This window comes from Penicillium canariense (assembly GCF_028826845.1).
Source record: "Penicillium canariense strain IBT 26290 chromosome Unknown utg000001l_segment0_segment0, whole genome shotgun sequence".
Lineage (NCBI taxonomy): Eukaryota > Fungi > Ascomycota > Eurotiomycetes > Eurotiales > Aspergillaceae > Penicillium > Penicillium canariense.
This window is the reverse complement of record NW_026622728.1, coordinates 1,542,993-1,565,635: the sequence shown is the minus strand read 5'-3', so window position 1 is coordinate 1,565,635 and position 22,643 is coordinate 1,542,993. Positions and strand designations below refer to the sequence as shown.

The 22,643-nt window shown below is 53.1% G+C and overlaps 8 protein-coding genes across 8 annotated transcripts; 2 read left to right on the top strand and 6 right to left on the bottom strand.

The window, feature by feature from the left end:
- Nucleotides 1-382: 382 nt before the first annotated feature.
- N7482_000532 (bZIP transcription factor) lies at nucleotides 383-1,829 on the bottom strand (the record flags this gene model as incomplete). The annotated part of the gene is made up of 4 exons (XM_056682657.1): nucleotides 383-657; nucleotides 722-1,195; nucleotides 1,254-1,470; nucleotides 1,644-1,829. 4 exons carry the CDS (start codon nucleotides 1,827-1,829, stop codon nucleotides 383-385), a joined length of 1,152 nt encoding a protein of 383 aa, XP_056546263.1.
- Nucleotides 1,830-3,736: 1,907 nt separating this feature from the next.
- On the top strand, nucleotides 3,737-4,985 carry pex19 (putative peroxisomal membrane protein receptor Pex19; the record flags this gene model as incomplete). Its single annotated transcript, XM_056682656.1, has 3 exons — nucleotides 3,737-3,825; nucleotides 3,912-4,800; nucleotides 4,869-4,985. 3 exons carry the CDS (start codon nucleotides 3,737-3,739, stop codon nucleotides 4,983-4,985), a joined length of 1,095 nt encoding a protein of 364 aa, XP_056546262.1.
- Nucleotides 4,986-5,319: 334 nt separating this feature from the next.
- Nucleotides 5,320-6,358, bottom strand: N7482_000530 (uncharacterized protein; the record flags this gene model as incomplete). The annotated part of the gene is made up of 2 exons (XM_056682655.1): nucleotides 5,320-5,522; nucleotides 5,623-6,358. The coding sequence occupies 2 exons, from the start codon at nucleotides 6,356-6,358 to the stop codon at nucleotides 5,320-5,322; spliced, it is 939 nt and encodes a 312-aa protein (XP_056546261.1).
- Nucleotides 6,359-7,898: 1,540 nt separating this feature from the next.
- Nucleotides 7,899-8,678, bottom strand: midA (putative cell wall protein; the record flags this gene model as incomplete). The annotated part of the gene is made up of 1 exon (XM_056682654.1): nucleotides 7,899-8,678. One exon carries the CDS (start codon nucleotides 8,676-8,678, stop codon nucleotides 7,899-7,901), a length of 780 nt encoding a protein of 259 aa, XP_056546260.1.
- Nucleotides 8,679-10,514: 1,836 nt separating this feature from the next.
- On the bottom strand, nucleotides 10,515-10,931 carry N7482_000528 (uncharacterized protein; the record flags this gene model as incomplete). The annotated part of the gene is made up of 4 exons (XM_056682653.1): nucleotides 10,515-10,594; nucleotides 10,654-10,765; nucleotides 10,825-10,842; nucleotides 10,896-10,931. 4 exons carry the CDS (start codon nucleotides 10,929-10,931, stop codon nucleotides 10,515-10,517), a joined length of 246 nt encoding a protein of 81 aa, XP_056546259.1.
- A 366-nt stretch (nucleotides 10,932-11,297) lies between these two features.
- On the top strand, nucleotides 11,298-13,348 carry N7482_000527 (Zn(II)2Cys6 transcription factor; the record flags this gene model as incomplete). Its single annotated transcript, XM_056682652.1, has 3 exons — nucleotides 11,298-11,841; nucleotides 11,908-12,436; nucleotides 12,493-13,348. 3 exons carry the CDS (start codon nucleotides 11,298-11,300, stop codon nucleotides 13,346-13,348), a joined length of 1,929 nt encoding a protein of 642 aa, XP_056546258.1.
- A 553-nt stretch (nucleotides 13,349-13,901) lies between these two features.
- On the bottom strand, nucleotides 13,902-15,707 carry N7482_000526 (ammonium transporter; the record flags this gene model as incomplete). The annotated part of the gene is made up of 7 exons (XM_056682651.1): nucleotides 13,902-14,356; nucleotides 14,415-14,834; nucleotides 14,899-14,984; nucleotides 15,040-15,365; nucleotides 15,421-15,448; nucleotides 15,507-15,611; nucleotides 15,673-15,707. The coding sequence occupies 7 exons, from the start codon at nucleotides 15,705-15,707 to the stop codon at nucleotides 13,902-13,904; spliced, it is 1,455 nt and encodes a 484-aa protein (XP_056546257.1).
- A 4,195-nt stretch (nucleotides 15,708-19,902) lies between these two features.
- N7482_000525 (PDPK1 family serine/threonine-protein kinase) lies at nucleotides 19,903-22,429 on the bottom strand (the record flags this gene model as incomplete). Its single annotated transcript, XM_056682650.1, has 2 exons — nucleotides 19,903-20,256; nucleotides 20,312-22,429. The coding sequence occupies 2 exons, from the start codon at nucleotides 22,427-22,429 to the stop codon at nucleotides 19,903-19,905; spliced, it is 2,472 nt and encodes an 823-aa protein (XP_056546256.1).
- Between the last annotated feature and the right edge of the window lie 214 nt (nucleotides 22,430-22,643).

The following is a 22,643-nucleotide window of genomic DNA, read 5'->3' as shown; positions in this document are numbered from 1 at the left end:
GCGTCACTGGCGGAGCATCGGCATCATACACTCAATACACTTCATGCATCATACAGCTGATTTCGGATGGTAGAACTAGGGTGTGCTGCTCTACTGTGGATGTGTGAAGAGATACTGTCGTATTCACCGCATTGTAGTAGAATCGGAAACTATATACGAGGCCTTGCCCTCCGGGGTATAGGTATAGGTACTGCATTCCATGCGATTCGTCCCGACAGAGTCTGTACGACTGATGTATTCCCTGGTATCAAATCCCAACAACGCCGGGCAATGCTCAAGGACTTTTGAAAGAATTTATGACAAGAATTAAAATCGGACTGTTGACCGCCAAGAGCTTTTTTTTTTTGCTGTGCTTTCTCTGCTCTCTCTCTCTCTGTTTTTTTCAAGAGCGAGGATGGTTCTGATCGTAGTTAAAGGGCGTCGGGAAGTGCATGCTGGCACTCAACCCAAATGGATCTGTGTCCATCATGGGCTCGTACTGGCCCAGCAGCTGGTTCGCATTGCCGAAGTCTCCGGGCGCTCCGTCGGGTGGATTGTACCTGGTCATGTGCGAGCCTGAGGCCACCGACTGTGGTGTGAACCCCGGAACATAGGATGCATGGACGGAGCCGTCGTGGTCGTCGTCGACCATATCGGCCTGCGCATCGTACTCTTGTTCTGGCCGTGGTCAGCCGAGCTCCCATGGGGGCATGCTAGAAAGAAATTCGAAGGAATGACTTACCGAGTTGATCGTAGTGCTTCTGGAACGGAGATGGGTAATAGGCCGCCGCTACCCGCGCGCCCCGGGGCCCGCGAGGCTTCTCGCTGGGGTCTGTCTGGGGCATGCTGATCGCTGGGGGCGAGGTGTGGTTGTTGAAAGTCCGCGGCTGAGGCAGGACCTGCGAACGCCCCGTCCCCTGGGCCTCCACGCCAACAGGTGACATTGCACCCTGGAAACCAAAGCCGGGGGACTTAGTGTGGGATGGCGACGACACATGGGAGATGGGGGTAGCCTGGAACTGCGGCGATGGGATCCCGTAGACACCATCACGCTGGGACATGGCAAAGGCATCGGGCTTGGAGGCGATACCTGCCGGATGTCTCTGGGCGAGGCGAGCCGCCGGCCCTGGGGCGGACTTGGAGGGCATGGGGTTGGGCTTGGCCGAGGATCCCGGAGCTCCAGTCTTTAGCCGTAGCTCGGCTTGGACGTCGATGCCTATTTGATGGAAGGTAAGCGAACGGGACATGATGGCCAAGGACGCAACCAGACACACCTTTCTCCAGCAGGATCCGCTCCAGCAGAGAGTTTTTATACCGTAGCATCAGACACTCATCGGCCGCGCTGCGGTGACTCTGTTGCAAACTCTGCAAGGAATCCTCATTGCGCTTGATAGTCGTCTCGAGCTGGCGAATATACTCCGTGCGACGTTCTCGGAAGGCAGCCTGTGCCTGGCGGTTGCGTTGCTTCCGCTCCTCCGAGGTGGCATAGATCTAGCAGGACGAATCAGCCACGATGAACGACAACAAACATGGTATAGATCATCCGGAGAGGAGCTCCGTAGGGGAACATCAACACATGGGAAAGGAGGGAGAAGGAATGCGGGGCCCCAGATTTATTGCGAAGCAGACGCAAGCACAGGCAAAACGAGCCCGCGGTTACGTACCGGTTTGCGGCCACCCTTCCGCTTCTGAGTCTGCGCGGTGTCCTGCGTCAAGGGCTCCGCCTCGGCATCGGGCGTGGACACCGTCGAGCTGATGGAGCCGTCGGGCAGCGGCTCCGACTTGGGGACGACCGGGTCCATGCCCGTGTCATTATGTTCAGGATGGGTGGTCTCGACCATAGAGACCATTGAAGCAAGAGAGGCGTATCGAATTGGGTTATCACCCGGATAGCACATCCACAGTGGCCCTCAATGACCCTCCGTACACCGGGGCACAGAAGACACGGCGACGAGCACGCAACCGCGCAGGGGTTGAACTTTGAGTGCAGCGCCTTCCGAGTTCACCTTCCCCCCGCCGAACCACGGGCTTCGGGACCACGAGAGAGAGGGGAATGGGGGGGGGGAGAGGAGGAGCAGGGCGTAGGCAGACGCAGGAGGCGCGCGGCTAAGCGGTTAGAAGGGACGTGCGGGCGGAAGGGAGGCAAGAGAGTGACATAAAAGAAATTGGTGATTATGAGAAAGGAAGAGTCAGAGAATTCGAGATAAAACGTAAACGGGGGAAGGCAGCGGGGGGGTAGGGAAGGAATGAATAATATGAGGTAAAGCGATTGCCTAAACGAATAATAATATTGTTGCCCTTTGGGGCCGTTGCGGGTTTGGGCGGGTTTTGGGGGTTGGGGTCAGACGAGGAACAAGACGAGAGGAAATTTTCAGAACGGCCTCCTCTTTTCTGCTCTTGGCTCCGTTTGACTTTTTCTTTTCTTTTCTTTTCTTTTTTCTATTTTTTTTTTCTCGTGGACTCCACCTTCATGAATGGCCGCCTCTCGGTGACGGCACGGGTCCACCAAAGGGAGAATGGTTGGTGGCCAATTCGCAAAGTCCCTAGTGTCGTACGGGGCGATCTGGCCGTGGAGAAAGAGTGGGAAAAAGAGTCGTGGACTTCCGCGGAGCACGGGGGGTCTCTAGTGACCTGACTGGCTCTGTGAGGGGGCTATACGAAGTACTTGGTCGATGGGCTACGGTGTCGGGAGATATAGAGTCGACCGAGTGGCCAGCAATTGGGGGGAACCTATGAAAAACTCGAACTATAGAATCCAGGAGGCGAACACGCCAAAGAAGAAGGTCCTAGAGACCAGCCGGATAGCCGATACCGGGGCGAACCGTGGCAGGAGAGTCCTCCTCGCCTCGCGGCCTCTCAGCTGCCTGGGCGCACACCCATGCCCCCTCCACCCTCCTCCACCCTCCTCCACCCTCCTCCACCCTCCTCCACCGGCGACTTCCGCCTTGCCTAGTCCAGACTCAGCTCACCGCGGGGCTTCAGGGGTACCTGCCACTACCAGCCACTACCGACTACCTCGGCCTTCGCAACATGGCCATTGGTTCGTGGGCAGACTGCACTCCGTACCTGCTCGGTTCAGCCTTGTTCATGCAGGTCACTTCTGGTACCCGGGTTCGGCTGCCCCAGGCCACATCCACCTGACCGTGGCCTCATCACGCGGACGTGAGCCACGCCCGACGCCAAGACCAGGCTGCACAACTTCTCTGCGTAGTGCCCAGATCTGGCCCCAGATCCTGCGCATTGCGCGGATGCGAGGGATGATGCAATGCACTTTCGCTTCCCCGACTTCCCGTGCGGGGTGCTCGCTAGGCCAGGACGGTACCGTCTGACTCGCCAGGAGTTGGACAGCTCAGGCATCCAGGCATCAACCGCCTGACACCCAAGGCCTGTGTTTTTACCCCCTCTTCTTAACTTGTTCGTATTGGAGCTGAGCTGCCCATGGAAACCATATATATTGGCAATAGAACTATAGTCCTTTCCCCACCCGGATAGACATAAAGAAACAATTGATGCCATGCCCTCCTTCTACCTGCTCCCACTTATGCTCCATAAAATGCCGAACCGCCGCCGCTCTTCCCTCGGCGATCGGCGGTCGGCTCCCCGCCAAATCCCATCTCGTCACATGCCGGGACCGCGACTCTCTCTAGCCTCAACAAACCCTCCTTTCCCACTCGGCCTCTGGACTGGCTAGCCGAGCTGCTCTCTTGTGCACCACAAGCTTTCACTCGGCGTCTCTCGCTTTCCCGACGCTCCCACCATGGCGACCGCTGCCTCCGGTCCGGGCGACCGACCCCGCGACGAAAACACCGCCGCCGCACCGGCCGCGACGATAATGACTGACGCCCAGTCGGCAGACACGGCGGAGAAGCCGCAGGCCGCACAACCGCATGCCAGCCACGAGGAGGATGAAGACTCAGACTTTGACGAATTAGACGGTGCGCACAATATCAACCCCGCCCGCTCAGCCCATGCGCTGCCATCATCACTAACCCACCATCACCACCATCAGATGTCCTAGACGACTTTTCCGAACCCCAAGCGCAGTCCGCGCCCGCGCCCGCGCCCACGGCCACACAATCAGACCCCGCCACTGGCGTGGCCCCATCTGATTTCGACGAGGATGCCTTCCTCAAGCAACTGGAGAAAGACATGGCCAATATGATGGCGAACCCCGGCGCTGCGGGCCCCGGTGCCGCCGACTCGCACGACTTCCACTCGGCCGTCGACCAGGGCGCCGACGCCTTCGCGAAGCAGCTCGAGGAGAGCGGGATCCCGCCGGGCGACTTCCTGAAACAGCTCCTGGCCGACGTGATGGCCGAGGAGGGCGACAGCACCGGCACCGAAGCAGGGGCGAAGCCGACACCGCCACCAGCGCCGGGCGCGGACGCGGAACAGCCTGAAAACTTCAGTGATGCGATCCAGCGCACTATCGAGCGGATGAAGCAGTCTGGTGATCGGGCGACGGAGGCCGCGACTACGGACGACGGGCTGTCGGAAGATATGCTGGCACAGCTGCTGAAGGCAGTTGAGGCGGGAGCTACCGGTGCCGGCGAGGACGGCGACCTGACGAAGATGTTTATGGGGATGATGGAGCAGTTGTCGAATAAGGAGATGCTGTATGAGCCGATGAAGGAGCTGGATGGCAAGTTCGGGCCCTGGATCGAGAAGAATAAGTCGACGGGCACGGTGCCTGTGGAGGATATGGACCGGTATGAGACGCAGGCGCGGGTTGTGAAGCAGATTGTTCTGAAGTTTGAGGAGCCTGGCTACTCGGATGAGGATGCCCAGTGCCGCGAGCATGTGTGGGGACTGATGCAGGAGGTGAGTTCGGACGACGGTTCTCTTCATGTTGGTCTTGCGGTGTTTGGTGCTGATGACTTTCTCGACAGATGCAAGCTGCAGGCAGCCCGCCGGAAGAGCTTGTTTCAAATCCGCTCATGGAGGAACTGGGCAGTGCAGCCGGAGGTGCTGCAGCTCCAGGAGTTCCTGATTGCCCGCAGCAATAAAGGACACCGGCAGGCAGCATCCAGAGCATCCAGAGCATCCAGAGCATCCAGAGAAAGAGGTGGGACGACCAGAGGACTTGGGTCTTCATGGGAAAGATACACATTTATGTTGATGTCCATCGGCTTGCTCTGTACTTGTACATATACACAACCACGTCGATACCCTTATTTACTCCGAGATATCCACGCTTTGACCGTGCAAACTCCATGCATCAATCAGAAACCCAGTAACGCCGCCAGATGCAACCCCACGCTGAAAAAGACAAGGAACTCGACAATCACCCACAGCAGCAGGACAAGACCAGATCAAATCCGATCGGGTAGATACACTCGCTCACGACATATCCATGTCCTGCGTAGGCTCAGGCATGTGCATGAAGATATCATCGTACTCGGCATCACTAAACGGAACATCCGGCTGCGCCAGACGGTGCCCATGCCCATGCCCATGCCCATTCGCCAACGTCTCCCGCAGTGCCATCTCCATCGCCTCTTCCTGCGAGACAAACTCATCTAGCGCACGAAGCTCAGCGTCATCTGAACCAGAACATAACCAAGCGTTAGCCAACGTTCCCAATACTAGCAACTAATAACCCCCAACCCCAGTAAAAAAAAAGAATTGAACGGCCAAACCTACCAGGAAGCATATCATCCTCTTCGAAATCCACCTCCAGTCCACGCATAATCCTATCTGCATCGCGCGCCATACTCTCCTCCCACCGCCTCTTATCCGCCAAATGCTCCGCCATCATCATCTGCTCGCCACGCGCCTCGAACCGGCCCGCGTCGCGCTCGGTCTTGACACGGTTAAGGAACATCTTGCGCGTCTTCGAACGCGCCAGCGACGTCGTGCTGCGCATTGGATTGGCGACCTGCGCCGCATACCGGTCTGCGTAGCCGGGGCGCGTGGAGGGCGAGGGAGATGTTGGGAAGGGTACCGTGGAATGGTGCGACGTCGAGGCAGGGAAGGTGAGGGGCGCGGGCGAGGAGGCGATGTTCACGAAGCTCGGAGACGGCTGCGTCGTCTGCCCGGCGCTCTGATGCTGGTTCTGATGCTGGTGCTGGTGCTGGTTCTGATGCTGCTGCTGGTGCTGGTGCTGCTGCTGGTGCTGGTGCTGGTTCTGGGTGGGGTGGTGCGGTTGCTCATTGTGAATGGAGAAGGTTGGGAGGGAGAGTGGCGAGAACTGCGCGTTCTCGTCGTGGCCGGTGGGCTTCTGAGGCTGTAAAGCGCTCGAGGGGGAGCCCATTGTCCATGGGGGTGTGGCGATGTTCGAGCTGCGCGGGCCTAGAGGCGATGGGCGGCCGGGCGTGTAGTGGCCTGTTTGGCGGAAGGGTGTGGAAGGGGAGGAGGGGACGGGGTGTGTTGCGAACATGGTAAGATGGAACGTTGGGTTGAGGTGGGAGTGACTTTTGGGAGTGGAGTGTCGCTCCGTGGTTCGGATGTGGAAGTGTGTTGTCGTTTGGCTGGGTTCGGCGATTGAAGAACTTGGTTGAGATCTTCAAATTTAGGTATCTGGGTCCAGATCCCGGTTCCAATTCCTAGGGCAACAGCGTGATTAGGGTTGTTTGGAGGGTTGGGGGTGCTGATAAGTCGCAAGTCGAGACTTTTGTATGAGGCTGGAGGCTGGGGGAGCGTGGATCGCATCGCGACACGCGCCTTCCGTCGCCACGTGATGATCGCGTCGGCACGTCAAAGGTGTCGCTTGTGGAATGAGACCTACAATCACAGATGGGGCGTATGGGAATTGTCAGTCCTGGAATAAATAATTTAGCTATTGTTGCGGGTCTCTGTCACCGATAGGTCCTTCGGTCGCAATCAATCGGACTTACTCGTTTCGATATACCTTACACCTAGAAGCAATATGATTGTGTCTGTTTCTGGCTACAGATAGAGTGGTCATGAATAGAATTCACCCCAACTTTCCGGCAGTGGAAAAAAAGGATAAATGGTTGTATCTGGAATGAACCCTTAGATTTTGCGCAGTCTACCTTGGCAGTACTCTATATCAGCCGGGGATCAGAAACTCCGTTAACTACTAGACCAAAAGGAAGGTGTGTCGAAAGGGTTCGACTAACTAAGCCGCCATGAAAGATCCCATTATATTGTATTTATCACACCAAACATTGCCGAGGAATGCTGTGTCATGTTTGCTTTTGCCACATTTTAGCTTGCTTCGAAAGAACGTGAGGCAGCAGAGGAGAAAGAGAGTGAGGAGAACAACGCTACAGGTAGTTAAATGCGAGCTGAACTACTTGATTCTTTCCAGTTTTTGGGATGAGAATCCGATTACAGGCAAACACAGATCAGATGAAACTTTTACATTGAGCGCTAGGCTAAAAATGTACGCCCTAAACAACACCAAAGATAGGGGCTAGAGGTTGGGAATTTAGGAAAGAGATGTATTAAATACCAAGATGTCTCAACAGGACAATCATGTGACAAGGAAAACAGCAAGCAAGTGCTTCGATACGGGGAATCTGAGACGAGATGGGGATGAACGAGGCCAAAAGAGCCGAAGAGAAGACGGAAAGGAGGAAAGTGCCGGAAATCTGGTAGATGTTGCGCAAGGATCGAGAGGTGCGATCGCATCGAAGGAGTGTGGAAGTTTGCAGAGGAGAGAACGTGTAAAGGAGTGGAAAGCATGTCGGTCTATGATGCCGTGGAAGAAAGAATGGAGGGGTTGTCCGAAAGAGGAGCCCGAGAAAATAGAAGATATCTGCACCCAGAGAAAATAAGAAAAAGCAACGCAATCGTGACCTTCGCCTGCCAGCCCATAGCGCCTGAGAAGAATGGCATGATGATCGTACACAAGAAATGGAATTTTTACACTGCGACGAACGCCGTCGCGCCAAAGCACAGCATTGGTTTGCCTGGTATCCAGTCCAAAACCAAGAACATTCGAGACGGTGTCTTTAGAAGTTCGATGCCGCATTGACGGGACCGGGGTTGTGGTACTGGTCCAGTGTGTTCTTGAAAGGGGTGCCGCCCTGAGCCGGACTGGGAGCCTTCTCGCGAGGGCCGGTGCCGACGGCGGTGCCGCCCATGAGATCATCATCCTCGTCATTGTAACCCTGGCTGCGCTTCTTTTGAATGCGCCAGTAGACCACACCCAGGACACCCAGTAGGATAGCACCACCGACGCCGACCACGACACCGATGATGGTCTTCTTCTCCGAGCTCGACAAGCCGCTGCTGGACGAGCTATTGCCGCCGTTCAGTGAGGCAGTGGTCGTCGCGGCCGGGGTCGAGGTGGTGGTCATGACAGTTGCCCTGGTGGTTCCGCTGACAGTTACCTCCGAGGTAATGGTCTTGACTACAGGGGTCTGAGTGGTGGAAGTGGTGTCTGCGGCGGTGGTCTTGTCGGCAACGCTGGTGGTAGAAGAGACCTCATTTTTGGATGATGTGGTGGATGCTTCGGATGTGGTCCTTGCGACCTCGGAAGAAGACGAAGTGGTAGTGGTAGGCTCGCTGGTGGTACTCGGGGCCTCTGACGACGATGAAGACGATGAAGAGGTAGTGGTCGTGGGCTCGCTGCTGCTGCTGCTGGAGGTGGTAGACTCGGCGGCAGTGCTGCTGGAGGACGAAGAGTCGGTGGTGAGATCACTGAGGAGGTTGGTCGCGGCCGCACTCTGGGCCGCGACAGCGGTCAGGAGGAGGGCCTGGACGAGAAACGAGAGTTTGGAGAGACGCATGATGGGCGACGTTTTTGGGGGGGGGGGGTTGTGGGAGAGGTCTTCTCTGAACGAGGGGAGAAGACGGGAACGATCGTGGATGAGAAGTAACGAGAGGCAGAAGATTGTACGCAGTAAAGAACGAAACGAGGAGGAATGGAAAGGGAGTCAGCGGAAGGGAAGGGCGGTTGACGCTAGCCCGATTAGGCACGCTAGTCGGCCCTAGTTTCAGTCTCTTTTTGGCTGGTCGTCATGTGTTAGGCCTTCACTCGCCCCGCGGCCTGCCTAATGGCCATGTCTACAGAATTGCATATTCTGCGCCCGTGAGACTGAGGGACTGAGGTCGAGGGACGACGACCTCCTCTTCCCTAAGCTACTCAATATCACACAAGACCACCACCACGGTCTACCGACGGTATTCGCGTCTCTAGGCAACCAGCCAATCAATCACATCTGTGGCATGGGCCGGCCAATAACCCAAAAACTTTCCCCCCGCTGACCACGGACCCACCCCTCACGCTCGCTCAGCCATAATTAGCTCTCTCACCACTGAATCCTCTTAGCATCCCCCCGACCGATGGGCAGTCTGCATATTCAAAATGCTACCCTCACCCGGCCCCCGTCGATCATGACTGTGCCCTCAAGATACAGGATATCGCACCAAACCCTAAGGTGTGGTTTACAGTCTGACGGTTCCTGACCCATATTTCCAACACTCCGCGAAATGAAGCCGACACACCCGACGACTAAGCCTGAATTGGCCCCGTGTGGCGTTGGCGCTGGCGACCGCGCTCATCCGCTCTGAGCATGGCTCTCACTATGAGAGTTGTCATTAAAAACCTGACGTGGGCCTGAATCTCCACCGGTGCAGAGCAGCTCGGAGGACTCGTCGACGGGCTCAGTTCTAGACTCAAGGTGCCTGTCAAACCAGCGCAAATCATCTCCCTCCGGAAATTATCGATTTGGACCTGTCGCGTCAGATTGTGTCCGAATGTCCTGCTTCCCCCCGGCACCTCTCGGCTGATTCTTGTGCCTGGTCCGTGGTCGTCGGAGCCCTGAGGAATGGTCCCTGACGGGATCTTTGTTGGAGGTCCAGTAAGCTTGAGAGATTTCTCAGCGACTACTCCGTAGGTACTCGGCCGGGCCAGATGAGTGACGAAAATAGATGCCTAGAACTCCGTAGGTATTGCGCATCAAAGACCAACAGAAACATCAATTTCCATGGCACATTGTGGGCTGTCAAAATGGATCTAAGAAGGTAATCTCGGCTGGCACTGATCCCTGGCCCTGATCCCTGGCCCTGATCCCTGGCCCTGATCCCTCACCAATTTCCCTGGCCTTCCGGACTCCAGCACAATTTCCATGATCATCCAAGCGGCGGAGGAGATTTCTCGGCGACTATTGAGTTCTGACTTCAACCGTTGCCGGGCAGAGACGCGCGGCTTTTATTTGATTCGCACAGGCGCTGCATCCTTATCTGAAGCCAATCGGTCCCAGCTCCCACCCATGAGTTTCAAGGGGTTCTGCACAGCTATGCTTGATAGAAACTTGTATCATATCTATAGTCTCTGCATTTGCTCATTTTTGCATGCTCCAACTTTTAAATCCCAGCTGCACCGTGTAGAGAAACAACCAGGGGAAGCGGAAGAAACTGACTATACTCAGACAGAATCACCACGCTGCAGTCATGGCAGAGTGATGCAGACCATTATATCTCCGAGGCTCGACGACTCGAGAAGACAGAGGAGAAAAGAGGACAAAAAAGAGATTAAGCGAATGCCAAGGCTGAAATTTCAAAGTGATGGGTATCATGCAGTTGTATCACCAAACGCCAGCAGAAAGTACCTCGAAGGGCGGTCACAGTTTGTTACGAGGTTTGCCCTTCATCTGGTCCTGAATCTCTTCCTTGAAATACCGCACAAACTTGTCCAGGGATCCTGCCAAGTGATTATCAATCAGCGGCACTATACAACATATCGCGCGACGGAACTCATACCGCTGCCTTCGAGCTTTGTGCGCGACTCTTCCGGTGGGATACCATGACGGATCTGCTCCACGCGCCGATGAACGCGACCGACCATTTGATGGAAAATGGGACTTCTGATGAGCTAAAGGGGGAGTCAGCACAGTGGGGGACTTATGATGACATCGGCGATTGTCAACGTACTCGACTGTACAACCAGACCTGCATCTTGTCAGCGAAGAAGCACTACCTCAGCAGCATCAGAACGCACTTACCTCCAGGGCCCGGAGTCCGAAAAGATGGAAAACCATTTTGGCCGGCTTTTGAATCGCCAAAGGGATGATTGGAGACGGTATTTGCGGAGGAGGAGAGAAAATGGGGAAGTCCAAGTCGTTAGGTAAGCCCCGCACCGAATTTCCCGTGCACGGCGGGACTGGGCCCGCTCTTTCCAGTCACATCTGACTCTTCTGATAGCTGGGGATGCTCTGTCGCTGGCACGCTGACTCCGACGATCCATCGACTCCAGTCTAGCGATGATAGAGTGGTTTTGCCAACCATCCACCGATTCCTGACCGCGATGGCGAGTGGAAGCACTCTCCCAGTGGCTAGGCTCTTTCAACTCTGTTTCTAGAAAGATCTCCGACAATCTCGACCTCCCGACCATCTCGACCTCGACCATGACCAAGGGTTGCTATACCTGCCGACGCCGTCGCATCATTTGTGACAATGGCCAGCCCACTTGCAGAAAATGCCGTGACGCGGGGAAAGAATGTCTGGGCTACCAGAAGCCGCTGGTTTGGGTGAAAGGTGGCGTGGCTAGTCGAGGCAAGATGATGGGCCGCAGCTTCGACGATGCGAAGAAACGAGAGGGCGACTCGAAGGGCCAGGCCCTTTCTCAAACGACGATTACTGCGGCGGCAAATGCTGGCGGCTTGGGCTCCTTTCCTATCGCAGAATCATCTTCCGCGACTAGCTCGCCGAGCTCTGGCGCGCATACGAGCCCGGAATCCGAGGCCTGTGTACAAGAGACCGTGGCCAATCCGGTATTTGGAAATGTCGACGGCCACATACTTTTTGGTTTGAGTAAACTGGAAGAACTGGACAACAGGGTCGTCCATGTTCCCCGGGGCGCCTCCGCCGATAGGATTCCAAGCCCGTGGGGATTGGTAGATCCGTTGCTCAAAGATCTTACTCAAATCTCACGGTTTTACCTTTTTCATTGTATGATCTACTCGCATGTCATCTACTGATCTGTTCAAGCCTGTTGACTAACCGTAATTGGCTTAGACAATCAATACATGGCCAACGACTTTGTGGTATATTCCCAGTCCAAGAACCCTTGGCGTGATATCATCTCATTAGTCGGTGACTCTCCGCTTCTCGCACACGGCCTATGTGCCATGGGTGCTCTACACTACTCGTTAATGTCGGACTCAGACTCGTCCCAGATGCCGTGGTCCTCGAACAACCTCTTGACGAGCAGCTCAAATCTGTCGCCGGAAGAAATTGAAAGCATCGTCTCACCTGCAGGCAATCGACGGCCGTCTTCAAGGGCATTCCAACACTTTCTCGAGTTCAAGCAACGTACACTGCACCAGCTGTCCCAGGACCTTTTGAACCCTGTCAAGCAAAAGGACGACCGAACCCTGGCAGCGATAGTCGTGCTTGCTCTTGTAGATATATTTGAATCGGGCAGTGGGGCATGGAGCTATCACATCGAAGGCGCCAAGAAACTTCTCAGGGACAGACCAGAAAGCAATCTGGGCCACGGTATCCTTGATGGACTCGAAACCTTCGCAATTGATGGATGCTTAATGTAGGTACTTCCTTGCCTCTCCACAGCTCCAAGCTAACATATTTTTTTTTATCAAGCATGGAAATCATGGGATCGACCCTCGCCCGCCCCGGCGCTCTCTCAAAACCCTTTTACTCCGCTACAATGGGCCCGGCTATGCTCAAACGCCTCGAAGAAACGTCGTGGGTCGGATGCCCCGCCTACCTTCTCGAGGTCATATTCTTCATTCACACCCTCTGGTACCCAGACTCCGAGATCACCGCCGTCACTCCTCAACCATCTGCCCTCCCAGCCTCCATGCAACAAGGTCAGCCCCTCTCCCTCGAGTCATACCTCGCACTCCTCCAGGGCATCCGCGACTTCGACCCCGTAGCCTGGGCCCACCATATGCAAGCCTACTATTTCCTCTCCGACATCTCCTCCCGCATCGCCCTCGCCAAATCCTACCAAGCTGCCGTGTATCTTTATACCAGCCGGGTCCTGTCCCATGCCCGAGAGGGCTATGCTCCTCCCTGGGCGGACGTGGGCCTGCCCGTTGATCACTCAACCGTCGCGAGCGATCTCCTTGACCAAATATGCTCCGTCCCTTACTCCGATCCCCACTTCAAATGTCTGATTTGGCCAACATTCATCGCCGGCGCAGAGTGCCGCCGCTTCTCGCAGCGGCCTCTCATTCTCGAAAAGCTGGGCGCTCTTTACCAGGCCGTCACGAGCGTCAACGTCCAAAATGCGGCCTGGGTGCTGCGATTGATGTGGCAGAAGCATGATCAGAAAGGACGCGATTATCGCGAAAATATGCCTTCTGCGGTTACGGATGGGCTGAAGAAAGATGGCGCGAGTGATGCCAACGACAACGATGACGACGATTACGATAATACGTTCGACTGGGTCAACGAGCTGGATGAATCGCGCCTGGATTGGCTGTTCATTTGATCGTGTGTGCCTTTAGGCGGTCTTCGTGTACAAAATAATGGATGGCGTACTACTCCATCTTCTCATGAATAATGTTTTCGATGCTTGTATATAACTTAATGAGCGTTTGTCTGAATAACCCGATGAGATTGAATAATAGCCTACTCAATAGGTATTAAATGTCTCGAATACAACCAATTCAAGTCCCTGAAACGGGAACTGCCTTGGTTGAGATGCGTGCACATAAAGGTAGGTACCTATATTTCCATCCAAACTACCTATCCAAGCGAACAGGTATGTAATCAGGGTTGAACTAATCGTCGATCCCAATGTATATCTTCTAGGTAGTAATGGGGGTGTCCTGGACTCCCAGGGTTAGGAAAGAAACTAGAGGACCCATAGAGCCGCCGTAGCTCATGGTGAACTGCCACCTGAAGCCGTCTGAATAGAGTGGGGAGCCACCCACGCCTGATCGATGACCACTACCATACTTTGGCTGTTGTATATTTTGATATGTTTGGGTACTTCCGCATTGAAATTAGCTGTATCCTGTGACCCGCTATCTCAACCCCCTTCACTCAACCTTCTTTGCTTCATTTGGGGTAGATCCCGAAGGAGTCCCATGACTACTGCTCTCTGCGTTTGCGATAGGTTGACTGTCGACGATGTGGCCACTCTCCAGCCCGTTAGCATTAAGGCTGATGTGGCTCCTCTCACCCTCGAAGAACAATGCGTAGGCCTCTTCACCATGGATTGCATCATCACCAACAAGCAGTTGTTGCTCATTCATACGTAACGGTATGCGTAAGACATATTGAATGAAAACGCAGATCAATGTCGTCATGAACATATTGAGGCCAATGATGAATAGGGCACCCACAATTTGCAGCCATACTTGTCTTCCATTACCTTCGATCGCGCCACCGGGATTTGTGAGACCAAAAGCTGCACATCCATCAATAGTAGCAAAGATACCTGTGAGGAAACCGCCCAGGAATCCAGCGACCATATGAGTATGAAGAACTCCCACTGGAAAGAAAAGGGTCAGTTGGCTCATTCAGAGCATGTCAGCTCCTGGGATACTTACTAACGTCATCAACTTTTTTCATCCATCTCATTCTTCCTATGACGTTCATCGATATCCAAGGAATCGAACCAGAGGAAGCTCCGATGATGACAGCCCCCCAACCTGCGACGAAGCCAGCAGCGGGAGTGATCGCCACAAGGCCAGTGATCTCGCCTTGAACGGCACCTATTACGGATGGCTTCCCGAGAAAGATGAAGTCCAGCATAGTCCAAATGAGCAGACTCATGGCGGTACAAATATTGGTGTTGAGAACGGCAACGCCGGCATCAGGGCTTGCCGCATATGGGTCGCCTCCATTGAAACCATTCCAGCATACCCAGAGGATGCCCGCGCCGACCAGCATGAGAAGAATGTTGTTGGGGTAGAAGGAGTCCTTATCGCGTTGCAAGCGTGGACCTACCCAGAATGCAGCGGTAAACCCTGTAAATCACGTGTTGGGAAAGAAAAGTACTTTGAAGGTATCGAAGTCATTTCCCTGACTTACCAGCAGTACCAGAGCTCAAATGAATGACATATCCGCCTGAATAGTCCAGGACACCCATATGGCTGAGAAATCCCCCGCCCCAAAGACTGCACGTGTCGTCAGTTTAACACATTCCATCGTACCATGTGCTAGACGACAGACCTGAATGCCCCAACAGTATAACTCAATGTGATCCAGAGGGGTACAAACACCATCCATGCCAAAAGACTCATTCGGCCTAACAGAGCTCCTCCCAGGATGATGACTGTGATAGCCGCGAAGACGAACTGGAAGTAGATCATAGTTGACAAGTTGAAATTCGGCGTGATATTTGCGGCTGGCAAGGTTGCTTGCGCCAGGTTTTGTTTCATGGTTAGAACGGGACCGGGTGTTCCAACCAAAGGGAATTTGCCCCATTGCTCGCCGAAAGCCATTTTGTATGCCCAGATAACCCAGCACACAAGTGTAGCGGAGAAAGCGTAGAATACCTGGGCTTGGTTAGAAGGGTATCATCACTTGAAGATCTTTGAATAACGAGTGTACCATGAATGCGGAGTTGATGGCCCATTTCCTATAAGAATTGGATGTCATTAATCCGTGATAGTGAAGCTTTGCACAAGAACACCTACTTCTTGACAAACCCTGCATAGAGAATCGCAAGTCCCGGAATCGACTGAAGAGCAACCAGCGTACCAGCCGTTAACTGCCAGGCCTGGTCTCCCTTGTTGAGCCAGCTGTATGATTATCAATAAAGTCACGTATAAGCAGTTAAAGCGTACATAGGTCAGGACTTACTCTGGAGCTGGATTGGTTAACGCCGTGGCAGACATGGTCGAGGACCACAGAAATATTAGTCCAGAAGATGATATATGGAATGATAGTCTTGAAATGACCCACACCGTGTGGTACACGCGGGTAGAATTTATTGCTCTGTCCACACAAGTCGGCTGTATATATAAGTACAGGAAAGGTGATGTGCTGCGGGAGCGACTGGGAAGTTTGAAAGTCAAGTCTCAGCCCTGCCCAACTTTTGACATGGTCTAGATCAGAGGCAGTCGTCGGCATTTTGCACCTCAATCACATTGCAAGCCCCTGATGGTAAAGACATATACATCATACCATTGCAAAGAAAGGATTGAGAGATAAGACGCGACTATGTCTTCGAAACCAATAGAAATGGTCACCTGTGCAGATCCGATATCAATAATCACACCATGACACACGAAAACTCCGATCAACAGAATGATGATTCGTCAATAGTTTTGCTATCTCTATCAAAGGAGTGACTATTTGGGTTTCTTATTCTTATACCTTGGTATTTCGGACAACACCTGATCAGCCCCGCCCGGGTTATCCCCCGCTCTTTCCCTCGCGAGCTTGTGTCAGAAAGCTTAACTCCCCAGGTGTGGAGACAAGCTTCTCAGATCCTGCGTTATTGGGTCAAATCTGCCGCATAATCTGAAAGGCCTGAACGATGACGCTGGTATCCGTGTCTATGCCCACCCACACCGATCCATAACAGGGGGTTGAAATCCCGTATCGCTTAGTCCTAATTCGCTGCCATTACGCCACTCACGGCCCGTCCGCAATAGATCAATCAACTTCCATCGTCTTATCTTCCGGATGTTGGTATTTTGTATGTTGCTTCTCATTCCCCTCATTAGCTCAGTTACAAAGTGCAACAAAAATCGATCAGTGATGGCAATTGACTGGTATTGTGGCTGAGCCTACCATCCATCAACTGCCAAATTGAACGCATGACCTCACGGAAATAAAGTCGCTCATACAAACCAACGAGAAAAATGATGATGAAAGGAAGGACTGTAGATAAATTGGTGGGTCTATTAATCTGGGGTAATGCCAAGCAACCTTGGGCTTCTTTTTATCTGTCTAAATTGTGTGCACCACGATTCCCACCTACCAAGAAAGGCCCCTGATCCAGGTGATTCAACACGAGGTAAGTGCAGGACCCATTGACTTGGCGAAATTAAGAAATAATAGGCCCCCTAAATCACACGAGAGATTTGTTTGAGACCAGCATGGTGCCAGAATGTTTAGATTCTGGAAACGTCACTACTGGTTCAGGCTTCAAGGTACCGACCTTGATGGAGAACTTGGCAATGAAGACAGAGGAAGGAGATCGCGATCAGAAAGACGGGCTTCTGTGGAGGACCCAGGGCGATATATGAGCTTTGGTATTGGTGGTGCGGGCAACATTCGGAGGTAAGTGAAATTGCTACTTTTTCTTCAAGCAGCCCCACCGCAATATAGTGTGTTTTGTATGTTCAATAGACTGATAGTTGGCTTCAATCTACTAGGGTTTCACTTCGAAATGGACAATACTTTGATGAGTCGGCGCCGTTGACTTGAGATTGCGAAGTAAAAACAGTCCGACTGTTTCGGCCATTTAAGTAAGAATAATTGATAATCCCACTTTATATGCAACACTTGGATGCACCCTTAAAGAGAGAATCAAAGAAACAGCTAAATACATCATTTTCACAAATAACCTCTGATCGCCTTGGCAACCATTACGGCAAATCAGTCTTGGGTAATTTGAACTCTTCGCTTTCCACTCCCGGTCTATTATTGTTGTTCTGTGGAAAAACAAAAGCCATCCTAGATGCCCAGAGTTCAGCTTTTTTTTCTTTGGACTAATGGGACTGTACTTCGAAATTGTCCCTTTCTTCGTCCTTCATATCTCTAAGGCTGCATTTCTGGATCCCTCTGAGAAAGCAGCAAAAACGTGAGTTTATGTCACCGTCTAACCTTTGGGGAGCATTCCAGAGGCCAAACCACTGCATTAGGGGCAAAAGACTAGAATTTAAGGACATAGTCCTCAAACTGCTCTCACTATATAAGGAGCACTGATCGTAACAGTTTAGCCATTTCTCTTAACAAGAGCGTCGGCACTGTCAAAAAAAACTCCGAAACTCATTTCATCCTTCTGGATCGACTGAGAGGTTATTTAATCCATCCTGCGTGAATCGTTACGGACAATCGTTGTAAAGGATTGCTTTGTTCACCCCATCATGGGAGAAGTGTTCGCGTCATTGATGGTTACATCATTCTGTATCACCACTCTATAGTATTAGAAGATAGAAGACTATGCCCCGCTCTCTTTCAGTCTAAATCTAGCAAGATTTAGTCTGAAACAGGACGGCGCTAAATTGAATCAATCGTGTTTCCCTACCTCTTCGCTATTGATTCTTTACCTAATCGACAGGCTACTACCCTGACAAGTAGTTAACCGTTACAATCATCTTGGATACTCCGCCCGTGCCAATACCGACGAGGGAGGAGTTATCGAGCATAGACCAGAAGAAGAGAAAAGAACAAAGGAAGAGAGTGTGCCAGTAACCAGGGAGGGGATTATAGCTTCAATTTATACCTAAAGATCTATACAAAGGCAGCCGTAGATAATATAGGCAAAGGGATATTCCTCTTACGTCACTACGTAATAGATAAAAACTGTGCCCTCTATTCTGGCGTTATCTTGCTCCATCGTGTGTTTTGGGCGGGCCGAGGTTAGTGGTGGAAAAGGAGTATGGACACCTCAAGAAATTGAAGCTGATTAGGCCATGAGAAAGTAATTCACAGATAAACACTATCGTAGGGCCGAGTGCCCTGTTGGGTATAGACCGAGCGTGGACTGAGTTCAATAGATGCCTCTGATCAATCTCTGAGTAATCATTGAGCAATCAGTGAGCAGCTAATCACCAGCACTGGGCACTCACTGAGCCCGGGCCCGGACTGATATTTACTCAGTTTCTGACTCTGAGCGCCCTCATAAAAGCGGCGGCAGCTAAAATAGGAAAGCCCCTCCTGGCAGAGGAAATGTGGTGACCTAGGTACGTTCTTCTATTCCCCTTTTCTTATGCAGTCTGACGGGATGATTACTATTAAGTGACACTCTTCTATGCAGACTTTTGCGCAACAGTACTTGTAATTTGATCATAATTTCGCCCTGCAGCAGCGTAGGTTTGATTTTCATTCAGCCAACTACACACTATTTGACGCATAGAGCAGTAATAAATTCGATTGACGGAATGAAGTCGGGTATATCAAATTTTTGAGTTCTGCCAGAAGGATCAAGGAGAACCTATCTGCCACTAGAGAGTAAGAGGTGGAGAAAGGAAAATGAAGAGAGGAAGAAAAGAGGAAGTATTTGGAAAATGGAGAGAGACAAAAAAAATTCACAATGAAAGTGTCCGGGCCAAGGACAAGAATGAGAAGTCAAAATGTGCGATGTAGAAGGAAGCGACTCGATGGATTGGGGGGAAAGAACATGAGAAATTAAGCGGCAAGGCAACGAGAATAGAATTTCTTGTTCCGGTTTCTCTTGTGAGACGCGCGGTCAGTCGGATAGAAGGATAAGAAGTTTTCTACTGCAGCAGCAATGGCATGACAGTGATCAAAATCTTAAGAAATGAGGCCGGGATATGCAGAAAAGAGAAGGGAAATAAGAGATGAGGGAAGAGACAAGGAGCCATGGAAAGGTTGTCGACGGTATGCTTCAGATCAAATCAGGGATATATAACAATTGGCCGGGGCAGGAGGGGAAAATGGTTGAGGACAAAGCAAAGGAAAGACTTGGATAGACGCAAAGCAACAGCATGAAAAAGAATACGCAGGCTCCGTTCCAGTTCTAAATGCATCAACATATTCCCAACACGAACAAAACACGCTCGTCACGGTAAAATACAAAGGGTAGGACAACCAATATGCAGAGAAGACACCCGGCCTTTTTCGTGCGAGTGGCACAGGTAGAGCGGGTGTGGAAGGATGAACAAGAGAGGAAAGGCGGCGGCTAAGAAACCCAGGAAATCAGGAAGTGCCATCCATTAAGGGAATAAGCAAGAAGCCAAGATCAGGGTCCCAATGAAGCAACAGGAGCCAGCCCACAGCAGTCGCCTATTATATAAGGGGTCCCTATGCTGAAATAGCATCCGGAGCTGGTCCCTAGCCAAGAGCAAACTGAGCAGGCGAAGCGAGGATCGTGATATTTGTAGAAATCAACAATTATTAGAAGACAGCTGCAAGGCCATTCTTCGAATGCCGCCGGCTGAATCTCTTCTTCCCCTTGACCGACTCCGAGTCATTGGCCTGGTGTTTCACCAGGGTATTGCGTCCCGGGGGAGGGATGTTGCTTTCATTCTGAAGCTCCGTACTGTGGTCGAGCGTGTTGGCATGGCTAGAAAACCCAGAGGACAGGTCACGGAAGGCATCCTCGGCGGAGTAAGGCCCGGTGCTTTGTTGCATGGCAGCCATCTCCTTGGCCCTATCGAGCGCATCCAGCCATTCTTGCGCTGATACCGCCGAGGCTCCGATGTTGCTGGAGGACGGCTTCGGATCTTCGAAGACGTAATGTTTAGTCCTCTAGAATTTATGTTAGTACCCGTTGTTTTATGATTCAGGGCCGAATTGGACATACCGTGTCTACAATCCAAGAAGAGTGTCCCTTGGCATCAGTCGTGCTCCGATAATGGGTCCCAGGCTCAAGTAGAGGAATCTCCAGCTTTGCCTTCTTCTCATCCCCGCCAGCTGCAGCGAGAATGATACGTCCGGCCGATGTGACCATGACCCACCGTGATCGCTTCTTTGTGGCTGTTCCCGAGAAGAAACGCGAGAACTTCTTGGGAGCCTCGGCCTCACCGCTGCCGTTCTTCGATGGACTGTGAGATGCAGGGGAAGAAAAGACCACCATGTTACCGAGTTTCAATATCCGTTCATTCGCCTTGCTCAACACAGGCGACCACTCAATATCGAGCTGACTCGGTGGGGGCAGTTCGGTGACGACCCGAGGGAGTGCGCGAGAATTGGAAGTCGTCGCGTTGGACGGAGTGGTTGAGATCGCAGGAGGAAAGCTTTCACCTCCCTCGCCACCATTAAGCTTAATCGGCTCTCGCGGGGGTGGCATGTATGCTTTCAACCGGGGAGCCTTCTGCTTCCACAACTCCGGCCCCCATGAAATGCCGTCAAAGAATTCGTGGTTCTTAATATGTTCGATCTGCAGACGTCGAGCAGGATCAAGGACCAGGAGACGCTCGACCAGATCGCGGGCTACCGCGGGGAACCCGATTGGAAACTCATAATCCAAGGCGACAATCTTTTGGAACGTTTGGTACTCATTGCCCGCCTTGAAAGGCGGACGGCCAGCCAAAAGCTGATAAATAATGCACCCAAATGCCCACAGGTCACTCGCCTTACACGCGTTCTTCTCGGTCAACAGCTCCGGGCTGACATACTCCGCGGTGCCGACGAAGGAGCTTGCTCGTTCTTCTTCGGGAATTTCGGTCGAGTCGATCTGGATCGAGGTCTGGCTCTCGTCCGGCCGTCGAGTCTTGAGAATCTTGGCGGTTCCGAAGTCGGTGATCTTGACGTGCATTTGGTGATCCAGCAAAACATTTTCCGGCTTCAGATCCCGGTGAATCACTCCGCGCTTGTGCATATAGTCTATCGTGTCGAGAATCTGGGCGCCGTAAAACTTGGTGCATTCTTCGTCAAAGGTAGTCATTCGTTTCAGTACCCCAAGCAGCTCTCCTCCTTGGCAGAGGTCCAGCACAAAGTAGAGCGACCGTTCGTCCTGGAAGGTGTAGTAGAGCCGCACGATTCCCGGGTGGTCAGTCAGGCGATTCAACGTGTCTTTCTCGATATTGACGTATTTGACCTTCTTCTCCTTGATGATGTGTCGCTTGTCGAGGATTTTGATCGCGTACTCCTTCAACGTCTGCCGGTCTGTCGCAAACACCACCGTGCTGTAAGAACCTTCACCGAGCGTGTTTCCGAAGGAGAAATCCCGGACACCCTTCTTGATATAGCGAGCAACCGTCTTCCCGTTGGCATCGACCTCCTGTCTCACCGCGACTGCGGCGCCGCGGTCCTGCCAATCCTCACTGCTGGGCGCGGGACCGTTCTCCATGCCATATGGTGTTCGCGACATTTGCGGCGTGGTTCCGCCTCGGGTATGCGCTCGAGACGATTGACGCATTACTGCCGGCCCATTGGCCGGGATCTGGGCTGTTCGGTAGGAGCGATCGCTGTGGGAGTTATCGCGCGCGGGAACCCCTGCTTGTAACGCCGCCGAGCCGCCGCGAGTGTCCACCCGTGAATGTGAGGTGGAGGTGGACGAAGCGCCGGAATCGGTTCGCATGCGATAGGAATTGTGCCGGGGGATGACCGAAGAGACGGAGCCGTTCGCGAAGACGGAGGATAGGGGGCGGTTCGGGTTTGGGGGGGTGGAATAAGGCTGTGTCGAATAGGACTGATAGGGACCCGACGAGGGCTGAGGGGGATCAGAGGTTGGATAGATGACGGAGGAGCGATTCTCGTTCGATACCGGGTTGTGGAGGGGAGCCGGAGGAAAGGTCGTTGGGCGCTCGTCGAGCGGCGGGTAAGTCTGTGGAGGTGTTGATACCGAACCGGCCGGCTGAGCCGACGGGCTGAGTCCCGCTGGAACCGGACTCGCGACCTCAGACTGGAGCGGCGAATCGTCCGGATTCGCTATTCGGAGCCCTCCCAGGGACTGGGAGAGGCTGAGGTCCCCGTTCATGACGGGGGTGGATGGTCGGCGATGGGATTGAGGGTGTGTGCGTGTTGGTCTGGAGGAGATTCGATAGCGATGCGGGTGGGAGGCTCGCAAGGGGAAAACGGGAGCAGCCGACGGACTAAGACGGCGAACGCAAGTCCCGCGGAGGCATGGTCCAGCGAGTAATTGGGAGCGAAGAGGAGGGGGAGAGTGAAGAGCGAAGGAGAGAAGACGAGAG